Raw genomic sequence first — 25,980 nt, forward strand, 5'->3', positions numbered from 1 at the left:
GCCTGAAATCATCTGTTGGACCTTCGTATTCAATAGTCCACTATCTGGATGCTCTCGATGGATAGGTACCTTGATGATAGTAGAAGACATTGTCGTTTGCGTATGAAAGTCTGGTAGCCGATGTGTATCAGTATATAACCGGGCTGCTGTACGGTGGATAACGGCAAGGATAGTAGGTTATGAAACTAGTAAGTATTTGCTCTGTTGCTTGCGCTTATGTCGTACAGGAAAGGAACCACCCACACGCGTATGTTTGCATAGCTATGGCGAATTTCACCTCCAGCAGGACGGGGACACACCGCCCCTGATTCTACGAGAGCCACACCTTAGAACTTCGGATCAGCGCATGTCAAAAGATCCCGATGGCCACCTGGCTATAGTACGGCCTATTTGACTGGAGTTGAAATCACCGCTGCGTGTACATCTACGTTGGCAGATTTTCAGTCTGGTCCGTCAGCAGTCTTCTCTTGCAGTAATGGTTCTCGCAGGGCCGTGAAGCAATGGTTCCGTTGCTTACCCTCTCACGACGGTAACTCTTTCAAAGTAGAGCGGCGGTAGCTTGTGGTAGGCGAGCTTGCTTGATGGGGGAGACTGTGTAGGCCGGACCAAAAGATAGACACAGAGGTCGCATATACGGGACTGTCACTCCGACAAGGTATTCTTACACAGAGGCGGTGATCGAGCGCGGTCCTGCCGTCTCAGGATGCAGTGAAGCGGCCAAATCCTCCGTACTGGCAGTGGCAGAAGCGACGCCGCTGACCCGTATCTCTGGTATTGAATCAGATTCTTCCAGCATTGGTGCGATTGCAGTATCTTCGAAGTCATGCTCGAGCTTCATCAATGCAGAAATGACCTTCTTGACATACTCTGTCTCCTGATTCTCATCATTTGGTGGTAAGAGATATAGCGGCCGAGCTTCGAATTCCAGAAATTTTTGGACTATCTCTGTGTAGAACAAGCCCATTCTCAACTCCAGAGCATGAATGTTGCTAAGAGCTTCGGATTTGGCTTGCTTGAGGCCGGTGGGCCCGGCTACATAGTCAATGGCCATGCCAGTGCCAATTTGGTAGAGCAGAAGGCCAAGTTCAGCCATGGCTGAGCCTCCGGTATCTGCAACGCCGCTTCCACCTCCCAACTTGGCTTTTGGTGGTCGGCGGCCGAAGCCGAACGATAGCCAAGGCCGGAGGACTCTGGGATCGTCCGGATCCCAAATGTCCTCTTCATCAGAGGTCTTGTAGAAGCGGTAGTTGGGTGGTCTGGGTACTTTCGTGCCGTCGTGTATACTATCCAGGTACAAGTAAGAGCAAAGAAGTATCTTGGCCAGCTGCACCACCTGGACGGTTGTGATACGTTTCCTAAACTCATTTCCTGTCAAAACATCTTGCAGAGTATTTGTGCATATCCAGTCATTGCCGGCGTCATGATAAATAATGTGTAAGTAGTCGTTTTCGAGAGAATTACCACACCATCCCCACTCCTCAATCTCTTCTCCGTCTGGGACGGCCTGGACATCTTTGGGTCGGTCGATGTGCTCCAATTTCGATACAGCATCCCGGACAGTGTCTCCAGACAGCTCCTGCTGCTGTCGAAAGCTCTGGATTAGTAGAAGTCTCGAAGCTTCGCCCGGATCTTCTGTTAGGTGCCTCTGCAGATTGAAAACTTGTGAGTCATCTTGCAAACATACATAGTCTGCAAGCTCTCTGCGGCTTTTCCGATGATCTTCTGATAGGCGTAAGCTTAGAAGATAGGGGGCGTGATTGTCCCTCTTCACATTGAGTACCATAAGCTCTCGATGGAGGGCGCCAAGTGTCCGGCTAACACGGGTGACATGTGGCCACAGCGAATCGGCGTGGCTACTACTCGGTAGGACCGATGAAGGGTCTTTGAGTGCTAGAAGCTGAACAATGCTATCCAGGTTATTATTTGCCTGGCGTAATCTAGCGATCGTGGCCTTGAGATCCTCTTGGTCCCTCTTAGCCCAACGAGATCGTCTCCAGAACTTGACCTTCTCTTGGTACATCAGTGCCTCCTGCTTAGTGGCAGCCGCAGCATCTTGAACCTCCTGAATGTCGAGATCTGGTACCACTAAATCTACAGTCTCTTTCCCGAAGATCTTCTTTGTGCCCAGCTTTGGCGACAGCGATTTCTCAGATCGACGAAATACGTTGATCTTGTGCCACCTGGACGACTTGATCGGTTTTGATGGCACCGGAGACGATACAAGCGTAGTGTTAGAAGAGCCAGATGGGGTAAGACCACCAGTCCCTGTCATGGAAGTTGATGTGTTCTTGTTAAGGTAATTTTCACGTTGCTCTAACAGTGTCAACTGACTATACGCAAGTCAATATGCAGAGTCATACCTTCTGTATTGTACTTCTTCATGAGGTCATGACATATTTGAAAGTACCTCTGCATCTGAGCAAGGTAACTTGTGATGGTTCTGCCTATCGTGCTATTGCGGTTCTCTAGGTCGATCTCGGACTTCAGGACGCGTCGACTTTGCATCAAGAGATGTAGACGAGCCCATTGGATGTCCAGCTCTCGCTGAACTGCGCAAAAATCCTCACCAAAGTGTACTGTCAATTTGTAGCCGTGAACAAGTGTATCACAAACATTGTAAAACTGGATAAATACGCCAATGGATGCCAGCGTGGTCCCAAAAGGGTCGACTACCATTCTGGCGGCTTCCTCTCTCTCATCAGATGTAAGAAGTGAGCTTCGAGACGAAAACACCTTGGACCCAGCAAGGCTGCTAGCATGGCTAAGGAACCCTCCAAGAGGACTCGGTGCTTGTTGGCCCTCCGGCCCGTGCACCCGGTCAAATCACCAACCGTTGGTCCGTTTCCTTGTTGGACACACCGATTATCTAGCATGAGAAGGTACTGGAGACTGCGACGCACTGGGCGTGATGTGTGAATCTAAGCTCAATAAAATGCAGCCCAGGTAATCATGGGAAGGACCTGTATATCTTCGCCGACCGCAGCGTTACCCGAATCAGGCACTGAGTCTGTCCCAATTTTCCTTTTGGTATAGTCTACATCGTCCCTCTCCGGAGTGCCCACAATGGTTGCTCCAGCAAGCAGCGTGTTAGCCATTACATCGGCTACCGAGATTGCAGAGCGAATTGGCCATCTAGCTAAGATTATTCATCCTTGTGAGGGTGCGAAAGTACACCCGATATACTACCGCCTTTTCGCAGAGAATGCAAAATTAAGAAGAAGGATCAATCAATTACGAGATCAGCATGGGGACAGCCTTTTCTCTTTGATCGACCCGGCAGACGTGGAAGATTTTTCCTTGTCGATCCGGCTACTTGAAAGGTACCACGAGCGATTTCGTAGGAAACACGAGGACATCAAAGCAATAAGCGATAGAGGCCAGCCTTCTGAAACGACGAAAGTTAAATTGAGATTGCCTGCCGAGGATTTAAACGACTTGATGGTGATGACGGACACTATGGCAGCTATGAATGAGGCTCTGAGGGCGATGGTGCCGGTTCAGACAACATACGATGGTGATCCTCCAATTTCCAACCTACGTCCATCATATCCCTCAGGTCGCCCAGGACTTGGTAGTGAGAGGATACAATCCCTATCATCTACTACTGCGCCCGCGGAATTGGCTGCCCAGCCACTTGCAGATGACATGCAGCCGGTTCCAATCTCTATTCGAATAATTTGGCAACAGGCAGTGTTAGGGTTGACCAAAATCGCAATAGCAAGGAAGGAGAAGCGGCTTGAAAACTCTGCTGGCAGGCTGAAGCTATGGGGTGTGGGGTTGTTTGAGGACAGATCCGCGCTTGACGATGTCCTCGTGTCACGCTCCAGGAAGAATAATCACTTCTACCACATCTTGGTCAGGACGTTTACGGAGATTTTGCTTCTTGAAGGTGAGACCACACTTTGGCGGAGCCGACTTTTGCGGATGTTTTTAACTTTGTGGATGCAGAACGTGAGATCAGAAGCATTACAGCCGATGAATCAGACATAATTCAAAGAGGTCTTCTGCAGGTCAAATCCGAGATTGGAGCTTTGCTCAGCACTGATGAACTCGTAGGATATGCAATAGAGGATTGGTCCAGTCAGCTTGCTCTGAGCCAGAAGAACACAGAGATGGGTCAGACAGCCAGAACTAAAATGCATGCACAAAATGATGCTGAGAAGACCGACATCGCGCTTGCGAGAGCAGTGGAAAATCTCTTCGATTTCTTGCCAGGAATACGTGCCGAGCGTCATGCTTACTGTTATGACAAAGAAGTCAGTGGAGAACATAGAACACATCAGAAAGCAACTGCAGAATCAGGTGGTACCAATTTTCCGGTCATACGAGAGCAAAATGAAGATGTACAAAGCTTTACAGCTGGCAGGGAAGATATCTCCCATAATGAAGATGTACAAAGCTTTACAGCTAGCAGGGAAGATATCTCCCATAATGAAGAGCAGAGCGAGATTCTGGAACCAACACTTGCGAAAGTGCAGGCCCATTTGGATGAGGTCAAAGAGAAAGAGAAGAGAACAGCGAAACTTGCTACCAACGAGAAATTTGCTGGTGACTTACGAGAAGAGAAGAAAAAAGCGTACGGTACGAGAACGATCTCGAGCACCAATGATATCGACTTGAAGACCAGAGAAATCAGAGTACATAATAGATCAGATCGACCACAAGCGTGCCCCAGACGGCTTGATGTGGATAAACACGCACGTTGGAAATAGGCTAGTCGATGACTAAGTGTGCATTATCTCACACCACACATTGACTTAGTCGTTGTCTAAGCCACATAGCATGGCTGAGAACTGAGGCAACAAATCGAGGCCTCCGTTTGGTAAACTTTGGTTTGATTACATAATGAAAATCCTCCATTTGATTTGATTTGACTCGTTTGTCAAATGAGTCGAACTGTATGTATAATAAACACTATGTTGGCGTCAACGATGACGATGTATGTATATAATAATATTCTAACTGTTAATACTTAAATAAAGCTTACTAATGTTATATTGTTATTTGTTTTACTAATTCTTGGATTAATTATTAGCTTATTTGACTCAGACGTAAATTAATTGTCTTTTATAAATACAATTTGACTCAGTTGTTAAATCCACAGACGTCTATTTAATTTGATTTCAGTGGAGATTTGGTTTATTCAACTCGATTTGATTCAAATGGACACCTTGTTGAAGGCCAAGCTAGGAACTCGATAAAACCGCAAAATAAGCGCTGCCAAATCTGGTTGGAACTTTGAACCATAATTTGCAGCTTGCTGGACAGTATGCTCCAGAAGTAGCCAATGGCCTGCTGTCTGGCCATAGACCATGCAGCTCGAAAACCTCTTCTATGCTGTGAAAGTAAGCTTGGTTCCGGACCAAGATCTCACCACCCGAATTGCGTGTGATTCGTATCTGACTGTTACGGTAGACTGTTAAGATCAGGATCAATAGAGGAAGTCCATACCAGACCATGACAGCTGCCCCAGTAACCCTCAACCCAGCCACATCCAGAAAAGATGTTGTGAACCGAAAAGAAGACAAAATCATTATCCTGAGTAGCCTGTAGAACTAGCATGGTCAGGATCAGAGGGAAACACTTATCGGAAGAGGATTTTATTCGTACGCGTAGAAGGAGGAACGCAGGAAGGAAGAAAGGAAGGAGGACTGGTACCTGGTTTTCGGGGGTGTGTCCCAGCGTAACAGTCGTTGGATAAGGAGGAGGGAAAAGGGGGCTTCGAACGCTTGCCACTTGGGGAGGGGCTGTCGATTTTGTGGCGAGGTAATGTGGTGTTAAACCACTACAACACTGTGCCAAAGCATATTGGTGTCCCGATGTGTTCTGATGGTTTATATAGTTTCACTTTGTGAATGCCGGGTGTTGCAACAAAGTCTCCTTCCAAATCGCCTCCGGATTAGCAAAGTCAAGGTCAAACTTGCGGGAATAGTGTTAGTGTCAGCTTGCTCACTTCCACCTAGCTACCATTTCTCCCCCGAGAGATCCTAGCGCAACACCTGAAAGCTAAGCAATACTTGTCCGAGCCAGATCCCTCTCTTTCCAGTCGTCACCCGGCCGGAAGGCTTCGACGTGTGCGCCAAATATGGACTAAGCACCATGGACCACACAAGGGTCTGGTCAGATGATTGTCCCTGCTCGAAGAAAGTTGCTGTCGATCTCTATGCCTGCATGGAGGGCCACAGGAGGGACAATCATGCCACCGGCGGGATGGCAGTGAGCAGCCTTAGAAATACAGGCCTGTAGATACGGCACGTCGTTTGCTTCTTCGAATTTGGCTGGATGTGAAAGTGTGCCATGCTGCACACGGTAAGCAATCTTCCCAAGAAAGCGTCTTCTTGGTTTCCTGCTTCTTGAGCAGGTGACAGATGATCGAGCAAATGGATATGACTGTCACATTTGAGCCCGCAAGGACATTTGACGTAGCCATCAACAGTACTGCCATGTAATTCGTTTCCTCTGATTTCTATTGATGTACCTCAAACAGATCGGAAGGAGATCGGATCCATCATTGTAGCCGTTTCGTTTCTTGACTTGGTCTGCTGCGATCGTATCATGTCTGACTGTGATGCTCAGTCGATTGTCAAGTGTCGGTGTCAGAAAATCGTTCAACCAGTTCATTCAAGGCATTTAGCCCACCCACGACGCAGAGAAAAATGCCCTTCTAAATGTTCTTGAATGATCCAGCTTCTTCTTCCGCTTCCAGAAAGCCAATTCTGGTTGAAAATGTCAAAGCTTCCACAACCTCTACGCAGATGGCAATCTGTGCAGCTGTGCTTGCGCACACTTGACATCCCAACCACCCAATGCGAACAATTGTAACCAATTATCCATGCCCATCACAGTATTGTCCCTCTCTGGATCTTTGTTCCAAACACCTCGATGGTTTCGTCGACCTTGTCTTCACTCCACCTGTACTCCCCAGCGAGTAAGTGCTACTAACCAGCATCCTTTGCTTTGCCGTGCACGCCCTCATCTCGCTCATTCAAAGGTCGAGCTTCCTCCTTCTCTCCCGTACACTGTACCACCTGCTCTTCCTAAAATTGGTGCCAGGGCTACAAACCTCCTTGATAGAGGCAAGATCCGATAGGCTGACCTCATCTGGTCTCGTGCGGACAAGCCTTCTGTGACACCTGTGAAGCAATATCATAGTGCGGTGAGGACTGCTGCTGCAGGACTGTCGGACGAGCTATAACCAGGATAACGGGTAGACAGAGGCCCAGGCGCTAGAGCAAGAGTGGAAATAAAGAGTTGAGGTATAACGAATGCTGTACAGAGTAAGGTAGCAAGTAGACAAGGAAGATAATAGGAGAGATACGCTTCGTAAGCTTGAAGAGTCCCAGCCATAATACAAATAATATGATAAGAAGTGTCTATACTAGTGTATGTATGAGTGAGAAGACCTTGATGCTGGAGACAAGTAGAAAATGAATACTGTTGAAAGGTTTCCCCCACCTCTATCACATCATTTGAGATACAAGCAGATGCTCTAAGAAGCACCGAATATGCCATTGTTTCTAGGTGTTTGTTTTCGTGTGGGGTACTGTCCTTGGAGCTGGTTTGTCAGTGAACAAAATCTCAAGTGATATGGGAGAGAAGAAGATGTCAGCAGATTGTGTACAAGTAGAGGCATGAGGTTGAGGGACCTTGTGCTTAGCAATTCGACTTAAAAGGCAATTATTCGCGATTATATGGAAACAGGAGCTCGCCAATGCATGTCGATCATGCGGTCCTCAAGTCCCTGCAGTCTGACCCTGCATGAAAGCTAGTTATATTGCACGACTCATCAATCGTGGATCCTGATTAGCTGTACAACCAAGACGCAAAAATGCCTACAGGAAGCTCCACGTGCGGTAATGTCAAGATCGAATATGTAGGCGATGCAGCCATGAAGGTGGGTTGTATTCCGCACATCCCCAATTTGAACTTCGGAAGCAACCGGTGTGTGTGACTAACAATATTGCAGTGCCTCTGCCTCTGCCGCAGACTGCAGAAAAACATCTGGGAGCATTTATTCCAACAACCACATTGTCCTAAACCCAGCCTTAAGCTCGTTCGTGGCACTCTGAACACATATCAAAGACGGCTGATAGTGGCAAGGTTATCACATCCTGTTTCCATGGTGACTGCGGCACAACTCTGTGGAGAGGTAGAGAGAGCTTTGTAGGCATGAAGATCGTTAAAGCTGGAGTATTGGACAACTAGCAGGACATCGAGAGCCAAGCACCAAAAGCAGAGCTGTATGGGCGGCAGAGAGTAAACTGGATAAAGGAGGTAGATGGAGCAAAGCAGAAGGATGGGAGCATGAGTGAGCGTAATGAGGACATTCTCGTGGAGTTTTTCCCGATATTCGTGATGGCCAACCCGTGTGCTGGATAAGCAATGATCGAGTGAGGTTAGGAATACGAGTTTTTCATGATGTGAATCTTGCCGAAAGTTAGCAATATCCTCCATTAGCCGTGCACATCACAAGCTGCCTAGTGAGTCTGGCGTAGCTGCAAATGATATGCCTCGGATGAAGTTGAAATCGTGCAGACCGTCTGTGCAGTATGTCTCATCCTGCAGGTCCGTTTGCCTCCATTTTCGAGGCAGATGGGGGTCCTAAACCAGCGGCCCCAGCGGGTTCTGTCACTGTGTGGTTGTACATATTTCTCTCTTTAGCATGACCACCACCTCGATTACTGTCCATCGCACCTCTTCCTCGGGAGTTGGCCCTTCCACCTCTGCCTGCACGATTTAATCCACCACGCGATGGACCATTGTAAGCACCTCGAGTACCGTGGTGCTGGCTTCCACCTCGGAAAGGAATATGGGCCCCACGTGGGGCAGTGGGTGCCGTTGTCACTGCGGGGGTTGTAGACTTGTTTGCCACAATTTCTGCCTTGGTCGACATGGGAGGAGGAGTTTGTGGCTGTGAGGCAACTTTCCCTGCAGTGTGAGTGGGTACCTGAACAGGAGTCTGGGGCTTCATCTTAAAACTCTTGTTCTCGAGAACCACCACTTGCCCTCCTTTGTCACCAACTTTAACTGGGCTAGCAAGCATAGCTTTCTTAAGGCTTTCTGTATCTTCAAAATCGACATAACCAAAACCCTTCTTTCGGTCGATCTCGCAACGAGTCACTGTGCCGAATGTACAGAAAGCGGTATACAAAAGTTCTTCGGTGACACCCTGAGAGAAATTGGCGTGCTTGAGAAAGGCAGATCGAGCGCCTGGGGTTGGGCCTGGTGCAGGTCGAGAGGGTCGTCCAGATGGTGCAGATGCAGGTCTGTTGACTGGCTGTGATGTTGGCATGGGGGATTTGGTGCTTCGAGGGCCAGTTGGAGCAGCCAATACTGCATTAGCTGGGAGTGTACTCGGTTGTGTAGGTGTAGTAGTTGTAGCTTCCGGAGCTGTGTCTGACGATAGGGTCGTAGGTGGTTTTGACACCGGCTTACGTTCAGGTTCAGCTTCTTCAGCTGATTTTGACGCAAGACCTGCACTGCGTATATTTCTTCTATCACCCCTAACAGGAGTGAGACCAAGATCTCGTTGGAGTATTTTGGCAGCCACGCTGACAGACCCTCGCTCGCGTTCACGTTTGGCAGTTGTAGGGGCGGTAACTGGGGCTTTGGAAGGGGGAGAGGTGGGCTCTAAGGCGTCACTTTTGCCTTTCACCGCAGCCATAGGTTTGTTGATAGCTTTGACGGCTTCGTGTGTAGCCTTCTCTAATGTTTTTGTCGTCTCGGGGGATCGCTGCGCTTCCTTCTTAGCGAGTGACACTTTCTTTGAGTCGATCTTCTCGACCTTTGTGTCCTTGGCTTCCGATTTGCCTTGAGGTTTGGCGGTTTTTGAGGTAGCGCTCTCTTTGCCCTTATTCGCTTTTTTCTCTTTTAAATATTCCACCAAAGGGGTTGTAGTGACCTTTGCAGGCCTTGTATCTATTCCCTCAGCAACTTCTCCACTGGCATTAGACCTTGTCACTGGCTCTGTCAAGCTTTGCAGAAAGTCTATGAACTCGGGATCTTGATCGATGGTTCCTTGTCGGCCATCCTTGCGAACTCGACTGCCTGGAACCCTTCCGTAAGGTGCGAATTCTAGTGAAGGTGGACCTAACAGACAAGGGTCTTTGCTGGTGTTCTTTGCATCCTGAAAAACACACTGCTTGACAACTGCAGACAGCGTGTCTAGCATAGCCTGGTCTTTCATTCGAAGGTACGCGCGCGCAGGCCTTGACGGTTTTGCTGAGCTTAATTTTGATCAGTGAATACTGTTCGCTGTCCGAGAGATAACTCACTCTTTCGATATCTTGCCATCCTTGTATGCAAACCAGTCAACCCTTCCTGCTCCCACTCGCCATTCCTCACCTAGTATCACTTCGAACTCTGCTTGAGTGAGCCCTGGAGGTAAGCGTCGTACGATGAGCCTCAGCTTTTGAGATCCAGTTCTTGGGGATAGTTTGGGCGCTGCTGAAGAGTTCGTGCTCGCTTTCTTGCCTGTCACGGCAGCAGGTATAGCAAGGATTCCGTTGACATTTCTGGTTGAGGCCATCAGATCTGGTTCGTACGGGACAAGACAAAGTAGCTGCGTTAGACCGGCTGTAAGTGGGGGGCCAGAACGTCCAGAGTTGAAGCTACAGGACACTTGCTAGTTGCCATGAGTCTTAATCATTGACTTCCTTTCACTGTTGTGCACAATCATGATCGCGGCTATTCAAGGTTGAAGCTAAACACGGGTATCTCGGCTAACCTTCTGTGTACAGATGTCCAGCTCAGCTAGCCGACCGGAAAATCATTTCACCGATCCGGGTGACAACTTCCCAAGATCCAGCCCAAGTTCCTCGGCGGCCTCCACAACGCCATTCCTCATCACCACGGCCTCTGCTCCCCGCCGGGCTCGCTCCAGAGGAGTCAACTCGGGAGACTTCTTCTTGGCGCAGCAGCTGCGCAGCCCTGGTGTTCGTCCGTCTCCAGTGGACAGATACAGCTGTCCCCAGACTTACGTGGACCTGGTTCGCTCTCGGCGCTGTCCGCCATTTCGGGCGCCCATTTCACAACTCGGCCGCTTCTCCCAAGAACTTCCCCTCCTCCACTCCTCCTCTTCCGTTCATCATGGCTCCATCAGTACCTCAACCGGGCCCCGCGAGGCTGAAGCGGTCCGCAGGACCAGATGAATGGCTTGATGCTGCAAAGAATTGCAAATACCTTTCAGAGCATCATATGAAGCAGCTTTGCGAGATAGTCAAGGAGTTCATGATGGAAGGTCAGTCAGACTCCCCAAACGTGTGCCGGCACACCTTCGCTAATGGCAGCGCAGAATCAAATATACAACCAGTCTCTACACCAGTAACAATATGCGGCGACATTCACGGCCAATTCTACGATCTCCTCGAACTCTTCCGCGTCGCAGGCGGCATGCCCAATGAATCAGCTCCTCAAACACCCATCACACCTCGAAAAATCATCACCTCCGCAGACATAGAACCTCCTTCCACAATCACAAACCCAAAATTAATGAAGAAGCTGAAACTCGGCGGCGCCTCCCACCCAGACAGCGCAGAGAACAGCGAAGTCAGCGACGCTATTGAGGTTCCCTCCAGCGTAGTCTCAGATCCCGACCGAGTCGAAGACTCAAATAACGAAGACACCGAGATCCATCCCCGAAACGGCAATTTCATTTTCCTAGGCGACTACGTCGACCGTGGCTACTTCTCCCTCGAAACCCTGACCCTCCTCCTCTGCCTCAAAGCGAAATACCCCGACCGCGTCACTCTCGTCCGCGGCAACCATGAGTCCCGCCAAATCACCCAAGTCTACGGCTTCTACGAGGAATGTGTTCAAAAATACGGAAACACCTCGGTTTGGAAAGCCTGTTGTCAAGTCTTCGACTTCATGACCCTGGGCGCCATCGTCGACGGCAAAGTTCTCTGCGTCCATGGCGGATTAAGCCCGGAAATAAGAACATTAGACCAAGTTCGCGTTGTGGCCCGCGCGCAAGAAATCCCTCACGAAGGCGCCTTCTGCGATCTCGTGTGGTCAGACCCCGAAGATGTCGAGACATGGGCTGTCAGCCCCAGGGGTGCAGGCTGGCTGTTTGGCGATAAAGTTGCGACCGAGTTCTGCCATGTCAACAACCTGTCCCTGATCGCTAGGGCACATCAGCTCGTGAACGAAGGGTACAAATACCATTTCCAAAACAAAGACGTGGTGACGGTGTGGTCAGCGCCGAATTACTGTTATCGATGCGGCAATATGGCGAGTGTGTGCGAGGTGGGCGAGGATATGAAGCCGAACTTCAAGCTGTTTAGTGCCGTCAAGGATGAATTGAGGTGTGTGCCAGCCAGCAGGCCAGGGAGGAATGAGTATTTCCTGTAATCATCGCGCTGAAGACGACATAGCCTGGTTCAAGCACATAGTGGCTCTGGCGGCGGGGGAAAGGTGCCGGAGTTATGACAGAAGGCATGATGCGCCTTGCGCCCATGGAATTGCTGGCAGATAGAGAAAGCGAGGTCTACGTGTGTTCTCCAGAACCTGCATGACACGACAGATATGAAAATTGAGCTGAAACAGAAACGTCAGCTGCGCACGGCATAAATGAATAGAGCCTCAGAAGAACGTTGCTCGAGCAGGAAGGCGAGCTGGAATTCAATGAAGCAGCAGGGGGGTCTTCTTCGAAAGCATTCATTGAGGACTCGTTTGTACATTACCAGCATGGAGAGAGCTGAACCGATAGATGTAGCTTACTGAAGTGGAATTGCCCACAGGGTCAATCGCCAAAGAAGCTACCTAGGTAATTGGAAAAATATGAGATCCTTCACATTACCGCTCATCGTAGCTCACAAACAACGCAAGGAGATAAAATGATTGAACCGAGACTCAAAGAAATTCTGACACGAAACCATCTCTTCACAGCTTCCCCTTCCCTTTGCCCTTCTTCCCCGCAAGATCAGATGACGGAGAAGTAGCAGGCAATGCCAGAGCGGGGAATTCATCCTCTAGGTCCGCTATGTCGCCTTGACGACTCTGTTCCTCCGCCAAACTGAGCTGCAGAGCAAAGTCAAGATCGTCTTCTTCTACGATGGTAGTCGGGCTCCTGCGATGACTGCCACCAGCATTCGGTGAGGAAGGAGATGGCGATGATGCTTTCTTACCATAGCGAATCTGAATCCTAGCGTGTGGCGGTGGCGATGTCTGCTCTCCCTCTTGCTCCAGAAGGCTCAGTCGGATTGCTTCTGCGACATCTGGTTCTAAATTCTCGGGATCATTTGCAGAAGCTGAGAGCAGAGAAGTGGCTGCCTCTCCACAGATGGAAACATTGCCTTCGTGAACAGTATCATTGCTAGCGGATGACAGGGCCGCATCGCTTCCGCCGCTATCTCTCCTTTTGACTTCATCGCTAGTGTAAGACTCTTCACTTAGCATTGTAGCATATGCCAGCATCTCTTCCTCGCTTGCTCCAGGGCCAAGCAGATCGGTGCCGAATCGCCCACTTATGCGCTCGTGCTCTTTCCGTCTTGCTATCTTCTCCCGCTCAAGCTCCTGCTTCTCATTCGCAATGTAGTCTTTCAGCACTCCTCGTCCCGTGTGAGAAAACCGCTGTTCAGTGGTGGTAGCGTTGCTGCCGCGCTCCGACCTGCGTCTGAGTTTGCGCTTGCCGCTTTTATATTGGTCTGCCCCGCTGGAACTGTATGACCAGTACCGTAAATGTGTTCCAAGGGAGACTATGCCACGGAGTACAGTAGGGTCTGGATCCAGAACAACGGCACCTGCAGCATAGTAATTGTTCCCAACGCCCTGGAGCGAGGCTTCGGCTTGGATGAGTCGACGCCGTGCACGGCTGGAGAAGCGAGAATTCAGGGTCCTGACTGGTTCTGTGGTTGAAGCAAGAGGATCCCAAGCTTGGACAAGGCCATCATTCCCACCATGGACGACATACAAAGACGTTAATGCAAGACAAGAGATCTGAGGAGATTCAGTATAGATCATGCGAAGCGGCGCAATTGAGTTGATTATGCCAACGTCTGGCGAAGAGGCCGCTCGCATGTTCCAAATAAGGACAACCCCTGAGGCCGTACCAGCAGCCATAAAGCGAGCACATTGCCCAGGTATCTCCGATACACTGGATGGCTGTGCCATCTGCCCGAGTGGGGAGGCTAAAGGTGAAGAAGTATTCGAGCCTCCCGACATGCCGAGAAGAGGATCCTCGCGTGCACTGATAACTGCGAAATGTGAATCGTCTGTTGCTGTTGCAGAGATCTGTGCTCCTTTCAACCCACCCAGAGTATACTCTGAAAGCCGCCACTCGGTGCGAAACGCTGTGTCGATCTCACTGTCATCACTTGACGTACGAGATATCGGTATGCTGTAAGACGGCGAGCTCATGTAAGCCGCATCATTGCCAAATATGGATTGTCTAGTAGGGCCAGGCTGAATGACCGGATACTTCTCGAGGTCGTGGTTCTCTAAAAGCTTAATCTTGTGTCTCATAAGACGACGTATTGCTGCAGGCCGCTTCTCATCAAAACCACAAGTCAAGACAAAAATTGATTCTCCTGCACCGATGTGATCAGCACCAGCGAAATCGATAACCAGCCGGCGGCGCATGTCCCAATTTTCGCATATCTTTTGAAAATAGTTGGGTCTGTAAGACAAGAACATCTCGATTTCCCTTGTCTCTGCGTTTAGTTGCTCTTTGCTCAGACCGGCTGCTTTAGAAGATGATCGTGGCGAATAGCTCCCATCCACAGCAGCTGCATTGAAAGGGTCTGGCGTTGAGACTCGCCGAGTCGTTTCGATTAGCGTCCACTGCACGCTTCGTCCTGTTTCCCAGGCAATCTGATGGACTTCATCTTCACTAGGTTTGCCTTTCGTTTCTGGTCGAACAGGAAATTCACTAAGGAAGAATACTTCTCCAAGGGCGTTCAGCGCTACGGCCCAAATCTTGTGCTGACCCTGCCTGCGCGACGAGATATTTTCGTCCACTTGGATGGCAATTATTGGCACACCTGGACTAAGAACCCATTTGGCAGTAGGCTGGCCTTTCTCAAAACGGTAGTCGTATGCAGTGTTGGCTCCGATAGAAAATGCGGCCAAAACGCCGTTGGAATACCCGACCAGTAGCCCAAACAGGCCACATGACATTTTCAAGACGCGTTCAGATTTTACGATCCAAGTGCTGCAAACAGACCGCCGAAATGTGTTGACATCTGGGATGCCAAGGTCGTGGTTGGCTGGTGAATCAACCGTGAGAAAGACGCCACGACGATCAGAAATTGGGGTAAAAAAGACACGGCCACCTGGGAGACCTTCGGCATAGACCCTACCATAGCCATGGCTCAAGTCCAACGTATTCGGAACACCCACCAGGTCACCCGCACCAAGACCCCACATGGCCTCCCCAGAATATGCACTGTCTTCAAAGTAATGGAAAGCCGAATAGTCGGTATTGCCGCCCCATGTTTCTGTAACTTTCCCGGCGCTTGGGTCGCTGACCGTTACAACGCCATACTCGCTTGCTCCATGCATGAAGAAAGGGATCTTCTTGTTCAGTCCAGATCCAAATGTTGCGTGGATGTGGCTAACAGGATACACGAGGTTGGAGCTGTAGGTAACGACAGCTGCAGCTTGCCCTCCACCGTTGTAACGCGATGCGCCAGATCGACTGATAGTGTGGAACAAACCCGGTTTCCCGCGAGCAAGCGACCGCAGAAGGCGAGTCCGCAGGATGTACTCGCTCCTCCATGATGCTAAAGCACTCAAGCGCGAGAACAAGCGTCTCTCTGAACGCAGGATCTGCTGACCACTAACATGATGCCTCAAGTCGGTGCTAGCGTCTCCAATTACGTCTTGTCCTGGAAAATAACGAGAGAATGCTATCCTCCAAGCATGGGGTGTTGTTACCATGTTGTGGAAGCGTCTCGATACCAAGCTCATTGCAGACAATGTTGATGGCGGCAAATGCGATAGGATATGAGTGATGACCTCTAAGTAATGTAAGAAAGTGCCCCACTGTACTATGAATTACTTACCATTAGGAAACTGCTCAACAGAGATGTGGCGCTTGACACCTGGGACAGAGGGTATGACTTGAAAGGATATACCATCGTCCTTATTAGATGGGAGATGAGATCTTTCATATTCTTCAATGCGGTTTACCGGCGAAGACCCATGATAGGATCTGTCATAGCTCTTCAACCGCCTGACATTAGGCTTCCGACCGCGACTAGATCCGCCAGAGGAGAGAGACCACGCATCCGCATCTTTATATTGCTGGGTAGCATCCTCGTCCGCTCTCCCTGTGGGAAGAGGGCTTGAGGACGGCTCGAAATCATTCCAGAGTCCATGTTGTACGGAAGGGACAGATTGGAGAGTGAGATTGTCTGTTTCGTTTGGTTGAGTATCGATAGGCTGTGATTGCATATAAAGCTGGGAGCACAAGTAGAGGTAGGAAGATGGACTGAGCCTTTCAACGGATCAGTCGGATAGTACTGAGCTTTGCGGCTTCTATATCTTGCAACTCTTGATGAGAAGGTTTGCTCTGGGGAACGCTTTCGCTGGTAAAGAGTAGATAACCTCCGAACCGAGTAAATGCCACCAAGTGAACTAACTAGTAGTGGCTTAGGGTGACCCTCTGAGTTGATGGCAAGCCCCGGCCAGGGGGCACTTGGCTCTGCTTTTTAGGGTTCATTTATCTGAACCTCACTCAATTGAGGTGCCTAATTAGGTACTGTTTCAGCCTCCATACGTTAATAAAAGCCAGCTTCGTTATAGTAGACGGCGGTGTGAGGCACTTTCTGATGCTTGTGAGAAGCCATTGCATTCCAATAATATTACTCTACTTCACAAGCTGCATCGTTTACCATCATATTCATTATGCTATCTCGTTCATCACTGATGTTTCCGTCATCTATACTCCCTCCTTCTTGACCAGCTTCCGCCTTTTTGTGACGTAGAGCTCTAACAAGATGGTGGAAGTAATCTGTGCTGTGCATGAACACCTTAATTGTTCAGTCTCACACATCACAACCAGGTGTGACTATTGATTGGGAGAACTGCTCTGTATTTATACGTTCATACCGGCTACCGTGGTGTAATTTTTTTGCACAATAGGGCATGAGACAATCCTTTGGATTCTCGAACTTACCTGCAACCGGTCTCGTTGACATCTGTCTATGTCAGTGTTGAGGATTCGTCCTTCTGTCTGGCTGGTATCAGAAAATGTCATCACCGTTGTTCCATTTGGCCAGTACAGGACAATGTCACCCACCAGATCGCCATCGAAATGGAATGCCGGAGCGCAGGCCTCTGCTTGAGATCAGGAAGTCTCAAGAAGGTCGACGTTTCTTGCTCCCAGTCAATGCCACGGCCGAGTTCGCCCATCGCGGATCAAGGGCCAAAACAGATTCCAGCTCTTCAGAAGCCTTTTTACAGGGCTCTACCACCAGCTTTTGGCTCAGCTTGAGAGTAGCATCCATTTCGTCACCAGCAACCCGAGACCCACTGCAATGGATGTGACATTAGTTCGGGCACGAACATGTCCAATTACAATGTATCACAATCAAAGATGACGTCGCAGCGTTTAAGCAAGAATTCCTACCACCAAAAGAGAAAGATTTCTGGACGCATGGCGAAACGAGTCAATCATATTTTGATAGGATGCCGCCCTCGAATCAAAGAAGGAATTCAATAATGGGGGGGAGGAATAGCATGGTATGTATTGTAACAATCCAACTATCTGTTCATAGCTTGTCCTGTGGCAAACCTACATTGATCGGAGAGCGTCACGGTGTACGTCTCAGAGGCAGTGATTGACTCATCTAAAAAAGAATCCTATAGTAGGACATAGTTTGAGGAAGGAGGAAGATGCTTCCTGTCGTGTTAGCCCCCTCGGCCGCCCAAAAGAGCGTCTCGAGCTCTTGGCATGTTTATCGACTCTTTCAATCATGAAGGAGTATGCTCTTGTTATTTGAAAACACCACAGCACCTGTCGAGACGACACGTGATCCTTCGTGGGAAACTGAAGAGAAATTGTCTCACTCTTATGCGGTCTCGCTGGTTGTTTTGAGGCTCCCAAAGTCTCGTGGTAATTCCTTTCCCAGCCCGAAGTTGCGCTCTTATGTCCTCAATACGCCTCAGGTCTCAGTGGTGTGATTCCGGAAGGTTTGTCTGCGTTCAAGTCATGATCTCAGCCTGTGCGGCGTAAATACTGGTTCTTCCACGGGACTACATGTCGGGGAGTCATGGGGGATCAGAAGGCTCAACAAGCAGGTCATGCAAGAGCCAATGAGCTTCTTCTCCTTCAGCTCACCTCACGTATCAAGGCAAACCCTTCAGTCGACCTCAGTGATATCCTAGCACAGCAAACAAGTTCATACCCGAAATTGCGCCGATCCCTTGCGGGGCAAGAGCAGACACAAGGGGCAGGCGAAAGAGCTGCCCCCCCTGCTCCACAGCCTCAGTCAGCATATCAACTGGAAGCTTCTGGGACTCCTCAAATTATACATCCCATCCACCCCCTGCTTTCTCAACGTCTGAAACTACCTATTGAGGCTGGCGCATGGCTCCACCCGACTCAGAACTTCAGCAAAGAGAGCATCGCCATCCTTAACAAGGCAATCAGGAATGGTACTCCATTAGGTAGCGCAGGTGGTACTCCTGTCGTCAACCTTGGATCATCGATTGTGGTCAAATTTGGTCGCTCCCTCAGTACTGACCAGATCAAAGTACTCCAATGGATCAAAGCCCAAGACAGTCGCTTTCCTGTCCCTGATGCCCTCGGCGCGCTTGAAACGACTGACCGGACATATCTTTTTATGACACTAGCAGAGGGTGTGCCTCTGGAAAAGGTGTGGCAAGATCTGTCTGTTCTTCAGAAAACAAGCATCAGGTCTCAATTGAATAGGATTTTTGAACGTTTACGATTATTCTCACACCCTCAGCACTCTCCACTCGGCAGTCTTTCTTCTCGATGCACTGATATGCGGAGGAGCGAGCGCACCTCCTCGGTCACCATTAGTAGCGAGGCCGATTTCAACGACTTCCTTTGCTCACACCCGCAGCGAGCCCGGTCGCGATGGATTAAGCTCATAAGAAACTCCATGCGGGATGATCATCGGATTGTCATGACGCACGGTGACTTACACCCTAAGAACATCATGGTTACTTGGGATGGGTGTACAGCATCAGGTCCCCAGTCACATGTGCCAAACGCCGAAATACGAATCCAAATCACCTCCTTACTCGATTGGGAGTTCAGTGGGTGGTATCCTCAATACTGGGAGTTCGTCAAAGCTCTCAACACGATTGGACGAAGAGATCCTATGTCTGACTGGATTGAATATCTGCCGCCATCAATAGGAGTATGGATGGTAGAATATGCCCTTGATTCGCAAATTAGTCGTTGGCTAGGTGAATGAAGCGCAACGTATGAGCTTTTCCCTTGTCATATATGTTGCAGTGTCTCCTATCTCAAAGGGCAGATTTCTCAGCTTGAGTGATTAGAAATGCAGCGATATCAGCCAACTCCTCGGGTTCTTTGATCCAATGTCCTTCTTGTTCGGCACCTGCATATTCCCTCCATTCAGGAGTAAACCCAATCGACTTCAGTGCCTCTTTCACCTTCCTTCCCAGCGAGATATCGACGTAAGCATCATCGACTCCATGCCCTAGAAAGACCGGTGTGCTTGACAAGAGCCCAGCAGACGCTGCCTTGCTATCCATGATCTTAGCAATAAAACTTCTTGCCTCAACCTCGTCAGGCGAGGCTCCAGGGCTATTGAGAGAATCCTTCACGGTCCATAGGTGCCTCTTAATCACCTCTGTGAATGGAAGCCAGCAACTCAGCCCGACGAAACCTCCAATATTATGCCCAATTGCCTTCTGACAAAGCAGTGTCCAAAGTCCGATGGCTCCTCCCATACTGATGCCGCAGACGAATAGCTTTTCCCGCGCATTATGAAGTCGCTGAACTTCCTCTTCCATTAATGCGAGCACATACTTTGTCGATTGACGAATCCCCTCCATCTGGAGCTCCTGTTTGGCGTCGACATCGGTCAGAGAATGTATGTCGAACCACTGGGTGATATCCTCCTGAAACACTGAGCTCCAAATTGACTGCGAGGAAGGGAAAACCCAACGCCAGCTTGGGAAGAGGGAATGCAGATCGTCGCCTTCCTGGTCTGACAGTTTCATTGAGAACAGTTCCTCGGCGAATTCTTCACCATCGCTTGATCGGCCATGAAGCATGATTGCTGTATGGGTGTGGGCATGACCGGCCTTGGGCGGAACGATGTGGAGAGGTGGAAACTGGTGCGTAGCTGTAGCCATTGTAGGTAGATGTCGAGTTCCCGTGATTTCAGACTCAACCATATTTGAAGCGAGTCTTATATGATCATGAGATTTACGATGAGGATATCCAGAGTAGAAAGCACAAGATGCTAGATCGACTCGTCTTATATCTACTCACTTGAATATTTCACCCCAGGGCCAACACTATTAGGGTCCTAATCTGTTGCACGGCGTCACTTGCCGAAAGCACTGCTTATGCTGAGAGACATGTATGACCTTTATTTGAACTTGAGGATTCGTTACAGCTTTCAGTGACAGGTAGGGAGGCGGCCGGTGTCAAGGGGGCGCCGGACGATCAATACTGTAATACGAGACTGCTGCTTGGGTGGCAATTGATACCACTTGAACAAGTGATAACGCGTTTTTCATCTCTACTTACGCGTATCTACGTATCTAACACTACTACGGTAGGAGGCATAAATAATGTAAGCGCGCTTTAGTGACAGCTTCTCGTGATAGCTTGTAACGCTAAGATAGAACGCCACAAAATCGCTTGATTAGGACTAGTCTATTCTGTTCAGTGTTGAGTGTGCATCCCATTAGCATTAATGACTGCCTGGCATCTTGCTGGCATCGGTTCGAGCAGCTCTAGGAGATAGGCTATTGGTACAGCACTCCAAGCAGAACACGATAAACGTGTTGAATGCCCAAAAACAAGGGGGGAACAGGGGTACGTGGACATTCGTAAAAGGGCCACAGGGGTATCTGTATGGGGACTGTTAATAACAATATTGGTAGGGCCACATATTAAGAAGCAACAGCTGTTAGAGGATGTAGCAAATAGCGTACGGAGATACCAATTGAATTGATTGAGTTACTCCTATCAAGAGGAGCATTTGGCTCACACTAATAGCTATAGAGGCGCATTACTGCAACAGCTCAGAAACAGCATTTGGCGTTCAATTCGTATAGCAATGCTCACTGCCATAAATAACAGGGCGTAAAAGTTACAAGAGCGTTTCGTGCGTTTCGCATGCGGGGACCCCTGTATCATCCTGCTAATACGTAACAGATACGTATCGTATGCGCAGGGATTCTGACAACAGCAAGCTGAAACTTACAATAGGATTTGGATTATTGAAGTGTTAGGAAAACTCAGGAACGCTACATATAAATAACTACTGCGGAGTCACAATAAGACCTAAACGCCGAATATACCGTCGCCGAATATAATAGTACTGCTCTGAACGTACAGCTCCGAACGCATTCCGAATACATAGTACCTCCACCAGCCAAGACACTAAAAATCACTTCAAAACCTAATCAGCCATCAATAGTATTTAAGAGGCTTCCTGCGAACAGAACATTGTTGAGGCAAGAAAGATCAGCCTTTATGCCACTTTCATGGTCACCAGAAGGAAAGTACCGCTCTGGATTGTGTCTCTCAATGTATCCAGAATCGTCCATCTCTCGTCTAGCAAGTTCGTTGAATCTGATGTCCGTTAATGCTTGGTCTTGTCCTGATAGTTGCATCTTGAGTGCCGTAATCGCAGAACTAGACTGCCAATTACGAGGCAACATAGACTCCATGACAGTCTGATATCTCTCTCCGAAGTGTTTTATTCGATATAAAACTTCACACGCAAAGCGGTGATCAGCCGCAATCATACTTTGCAATCTGCGCGGAATGGAATGATCAGATGCAGTGGAGAACGTTTGCGCTGCAATGACTGTGCTGAACTTTGCACGAACACTGTCAAATTCCTCTGAAGCCTTTTGAAGCGTATCAAAAACCGGAGATGGCCATGAAGTATAGTGTTATTGGCGATATCGTTCCAACATCCCACTAGAGATAAAGTCACAGAGATCTCGCATCATGAACCTCTGACCGAGCTCGTACACTTCAGCCGACACATTTTAGACTGATATCAAAGCGTCCTCTTCTGATTCATGCGCGTACTCTGTGGGTGAAGCATTCCCTACCAGCTGCTGGAAATCAGGCAGAAAAAGCCGAGGAAATATATGCTCGCTGCAGACACGATCGAACGTCCCGATATAAATCCATTGAATGACTCTAGCCACCATCCATGGCTTCGCGTCTTTGATTTCAATTCTCTGTTCTTGCCCTTCCTGCATCGGAAATCAATAGAATCTCGAAGCTGGTTCGGACCGGACTTACCCTGAATTGGTCACGTTGGCAAGCTACTGAAAGAATGGTGAAGAACAACACAGTTTCTCCGAGGATACCATCCAGCGATAACTGCCAGCCTCGACCAAGAAGTCGCCAAACGGGAGATAAACCCTGCTCCTGGTCAGTTAGTGTCGGCGGGCAAGTATTGTCAGACTGACAACTCGAACATGGCACAGTTTCAGGTCCTACCTTCAAGACAATGAGTATTAACGCTGGCCAGAACTGCTTAATTTGTTCGCTGCTGATTTATGCATTATTGGGAGATCACTCGAAGTGTAAAGCAAGGTAGCACGAAATTTCGAGAGCACTGAGAGGTCTGGGCTACTACTTAATAGGCTTGGCATAGACCCATGTGCCAAACCTACACACACGTGACAGGACTTGGTGCGTTGCTAAGTGAGCTTAGCCTTACCCGATTGGGCAACACGTACTCCGGACTCTCACCCATTGTCTCGATATACGTAGTAAAGAGCCTGCTGCTCCAGATTCTCCTCCTTCGTCTGCTATCTTTTCTTCTGTTTCTTCCCCTTTTCTTTTCCCTTGCAGATGGCCCTTTCTGCAGGCTGAGCTGGTGAACCAGCCGCGTAGCGTCGAGCGCTGACGATGTCCTTTACCCAAAGGGCTGTCTCGTGCTCTCCTTCAACTCTCCCTTCAACCGCTCGATCCAATGGTTGGCCTGGCCGTGGACGGCAACTTTAATGCAGGGTCCGCTTTACTAAAGCCGGTGGCTAGCTATTCGTGCGATGACGCCTAATCGATATCACACACTCTTTCTTCACCTATTCATCAACCCTTCAACCAACGTTCCGCCTGCCTGGGGCCTTGATAATAACATCGTTGAGTACCGAACCGCCGGCCCCTTTAACTTTACTCCGAAGATCATAACATTACGACCCTCAAGACACCCCAACAGCTGACATGGCGCTACGACCAGACCAATAATAAAATATCGATTGCCGGACATGGTACTTGACCGCTACTACAGCAGCAGTTAAGAGCAAGCTCGAAACACACCTAAAGTCATGTAGAAGACGGTTAGCGTGTCAAATCACCCAAGACTGCTCCTGTATCTAATCAGAAGCTGTTTAAGTATTAGAGCCTGTCTCGGTTGTGTCCTTTGGAAGGGGCTATTTAAGATCCTGTCCAGCTAAGAATGAAACAAGCGCCAATGCAGGAAATACTTAAACGAGACCCCCTAGAGATCTGCCCTGCTTGTTAACTCCTATCGTCGGAATTCAAACATCAAGCGGTGGGGGATCCGTTGAGACGCATGACAGAGCCAGTAGGCGAAATCTCTGACGGAAGCTGCGTTGAGACGTATCTCACTGCTCCCGCCTCGTTTTCCTGAGTAGCAGTCTCAAACCTGGGTGGCAAATTGATCGGTAGTTTAGGCAGGGCAATCTGTCATAGTCACACTTCCGTCTTCCAGGTTTATAATCCCATCCGACATGTCATATGCGGCGGCATGACAGGAGGATGTCCGTGTCCGCGTGTCTTTGTCTGGCCAGCTGCCTCGAGACGGTCACAAGAGAATCAAGACGCCAGAGTGCGAGTACCATTCAGGGAAACTGGCCATGTTCTGCTGCTTCACCATAAGATCTTTAGCGTCTACATAAAGCGCAGCCGGCTGCTCTGTGCTTCCAGTTGTCGATAATTTCAGGCTACACTAGTTGAAAGTACATCCTGCGCGCTGAGTATTTATCGCATCAGTTTGCCCGCGAGTCAGCCTATCTACCAGTCTTTCAGCTTCCTCAAGAGGAAAGACACCCAAGTTTCTGACACACGGACAGGAAATTGCCTGTAACCTCTCGGAAGAGGCCAGGCGTCATAGACATTATGTGGAAGATCAGTCCAGGGTGGGTGAGAATGGCTGGAGCCACCAGTAACAGTGGAATCATGATTCGCTGAGAGAACAATCAAAACACGGGGATCTGCGGGGAAAGAGTGGTCTCTGGGACCTGAGCAGGGAGCGCTTGCAATTGGCATTGCGATAACCCTTGTCGTGATACGTAGTACGATAGTCAAGTCAGACAGTTACAACTACCGCGAGTTCCGCAGAGGACTAGAGCCGCTCATCAATAAAAATCCAGTCTCTTCCTCCTTCAGATTCAGCAGCTCTTGATCCTTAAGATCAAGGACGCACATTCACCTCATCGCTTTCGAATTGTCCGTATTTCTATCACGCTTAAACGATCCGACCGCGATGGACGTCGTTATCTTCTACCAGCCCCATGAAACCGACACCCCGTTTTTCGACAACAAGTCACTCTTCTCCGGTCCATTTCGGACGTCATGCTTCAATCAATCTAATTCGAGACGATCATCTACTACTACTTGGAATAGACCACTGGGCGGTGTATCAAAGCCCCAAGATATTTGACATTTGAATATGAAATTGATCGGGCTTAATGTGGCTGCAGGGTGTTACAGTGTGGATGGTGGTAGCAGTAAGAACACAAACACACTCTTCACTTCAGAATTTCCTCTCACCTGCAACGCAGGCCCGTCTAACTCCAAGATGAGCGGGCGATCCTAGATCGCTCATAATGGTCTCATACTGACCTGGTTCTCCTGACAAGCTTTAACACCCCAGTCCGTCTTCCGAAACCCTTGTAGCCCTTACTCTTGACTCTGTCTTTTCAGATGGCCTACAACTCGGCGCCATCTCCTTCAGACACCACGCCAACGCCGCGGAAATTCCTCTTCAAGAGTGTCCCCAAGTGGTCGTTCCTCCAATTTCCGTCTGCGTAAACGCCGACCCCCACAAATCAAGCCAAGATTAATAGTGATGCTGTCCATAATTCCGGGAGACAAGCGTCGAGGAGACTGAACGAGCTCGCCGTTCTGCCACTCGTGGTTCCCAGCCACTGCACGTCTAGCGGTTCCTTGGAACGAGATCTCATGGACAGCTTTGTTCGGCGGGCGGCCATCATATAGATCTTAGAAATAGTCAGAATAGGCTGATGAACCTTGATTCCGCTTCGGCCGCAAGCTAATGATTGACAGAATCTCGTCATGGTGGAGGTCATCTGACAGTTCGATTCAGCCACAACTCAGTTGTTCCAATCCTCTAGGAACAGCGTAGGTGCATGAGTAGCATGATTTGTTCCTGCTGGTGTTGGGATGGGTCTACTGGTAAGTACTACTTCAGCAGGCGGAGCAGGACTGGGCGAATGGGAATAGGCGAGAATCTGCTTACGCTTCACTTTCAAACTGGCCTGGTTACTCAACGCTGCCTTGATGCTTGATTTCGTGGGCAGTGTAAGTGGGGAATTGGGAGTATCCCCTATTAGGTAAGTGCTGCTTTGGGTGCCTGTGGAAGAGAGAGATAGTGGGCGCACGGACCGACTCTCCGAGTGTGGCCGCGCAACCGGGGATGAACAGTCGCCTCTCTTAAATGAAGTGGAAATTGTTGAGAGGAAACAACCATATGTTTTTGATCTTCTCGTCGTGGATGTTGATGGATTCTATTGCAGCTGCATGACCAACTTAGAAAAGTCGCATACAAACAACATAACAGGGACAAA

The 25,980-nt window shown here is 49.2% G+C and overlaps 8 protein-coding genes across 8 annotated transcripts; 3 read left to right on the forward strand and 5 right to left on the reverse strand.

The window, feature by feature from the left end:
* Positions 1-661: 661 nt before the first annotated feature.
* Positions 662-2,676, reverse strand: EPUS_02061 (uncharacterized protein; the record flags this gene model as incomplete). The annotated part of the gene is made up of 2 exons (XM_007801893.1): positions 662-2,313; positions 2,361-2,676. The coding sequence occupies 2 exons, from the start codon at positions 2,674-2,676 to the stop codon at positions 662-664; spliced, it is 1,968 nt and encodes a 655-aa protein (XP_007800084.1).
* Positions 2,677-3,063: 387 nt separating this feature from the next.
* Positions 3,064-4,712, forward strand: EPUS_02062 (uncharacterized protein; the record flags this gene model as incomplete). Its single annotated transcript, XM_007801894.1, has 2 exons — positions 3,064-3,889; positions 3,949-4,712. 2 exons carry the CDS (start codon positions 3,064-3,066, stop codon positions 4,710-4,712), a joined length of 1,590 nt encoding a protein of 529 aa, XP_007800085.1.
* A 3,842-nt stretch (positions 4,713-8,554) lies between these two features.
* On the reverse strand, positions 8,555-10,528 carry EPUS_02063 (uncharacterized protein; the record flags this gene model as incomplete). Its single annotated transcript, XM_007801895.1, has 2 exons — positions 8,555-10,226; positions 10,275-10,528. The coding sequence occupies 2 exons, from the start codon at positions 10,526-10,528 to the stop codon at positions 8,555-8,557; spliced, it is 1,926 nt and encodes a 641-aa protein (XP_007800086.1).
* A 240-nt stretch (positions 10,529-10,768) lies between these two features.
* Positions 10,769-11,013, reverse strand: EPUS_02064 (uncharacterized protein; the record flags this gene model as incomplete). Its single annotated transcript, XM_007801896.1, has 2 exons — positions 10,769-10,929; positions 10,980-11,013. 2 exons carry the CDS (start codon positions 11,011-11,013, stop codon positions 10,769-10,771), a joined length of 195 nt encoding a protein of 64 aa, XP_007800087.1.
* Positions 11,014-11,088: 75 nt separating this feature from the next.
* On the forward strand, positions 11,089-12,351 carry EPUS_02065 (Serine/threonine-protein phosphatase ppe1; the record flags this gene model as incomplete). Its single annotated transcript, XM_007801897.1, has 1 exon — positions 11,089-12,351. The coding sequence occupies one exon, from the start codon at positions 11,089-11,091 to the stop codon at positions 12,349-12,351; it is 1,263 nt and encodes a 420-aa protein (XP_007800088.1).
* A 531-nt stretch (positions 12,352-12,882) lies between these two features.
* Positions 12,883-16,395, reverse strand: EPUS_02066 (uncharacterized protein; the record flags this gene model as incomplete). Its single annotated transcript, XM_007801898.1, has 2 exons — positions 12,883-15,959; positions 16,005-16,395. The coding sequence occupies 2 exons, from the start codon at positions 16,393-16,395 to the stop codon at positions 12,883-12,885; spliced, it is 3,468 nt and encodes a 1,155-aa protein (XP_007800089.1).
* Positions 16,396-18,215: 1,820 nt separating this feature from the next.
* On the forward strand, positions 18,216-19,391 carry EPUS_02067 (uncharacterized protein; the record flags this gene model as incomplete). The annotated part of the gene is made up of 1 exon (XM_007801899.1): positions 18,216-19,391. One exon carries the CDS (start codon positions 18,216-18,218, stop codon positions 19,389-19,391), a length of 1,176 nt encoding a protein of 391 aa, XP_007800090.1.
* Positions 19,392-19,443: 52 nt separating this feature from the next.
* EPUS_02068 (uncharacterized protein) lies at positions 19,444-20,301 on the reverse strand (the record flags this gene model as incomplete). Its single annotated transcript, XM_007801900.1, has 1 exon — positions 19,444-20,301. The coding sequence occupies one exon, from the start codon at positions 20,299-20,301 to the stop codon at positions 19,444-19,446; it is 858 nt and encodes a 285-aa protein (XP_007800091.1).
* Positions 20,302-25,980: the final 5,679 nt, after the last annotated feature.

Source organism: Endocarpon pusillum (assembly GCF_000464535.1).
Source record: "Endocarpon pusillum Z07020 unplaced genomic scaffold scaffold1372, whole genome shotgun sequence".
NCBI lineage: Eukaryota > Fungi > Ascomycota > Eurotiomycetes > Verrucariales > Verrucariaceae > Endocarpon > Endocarpon pusillum.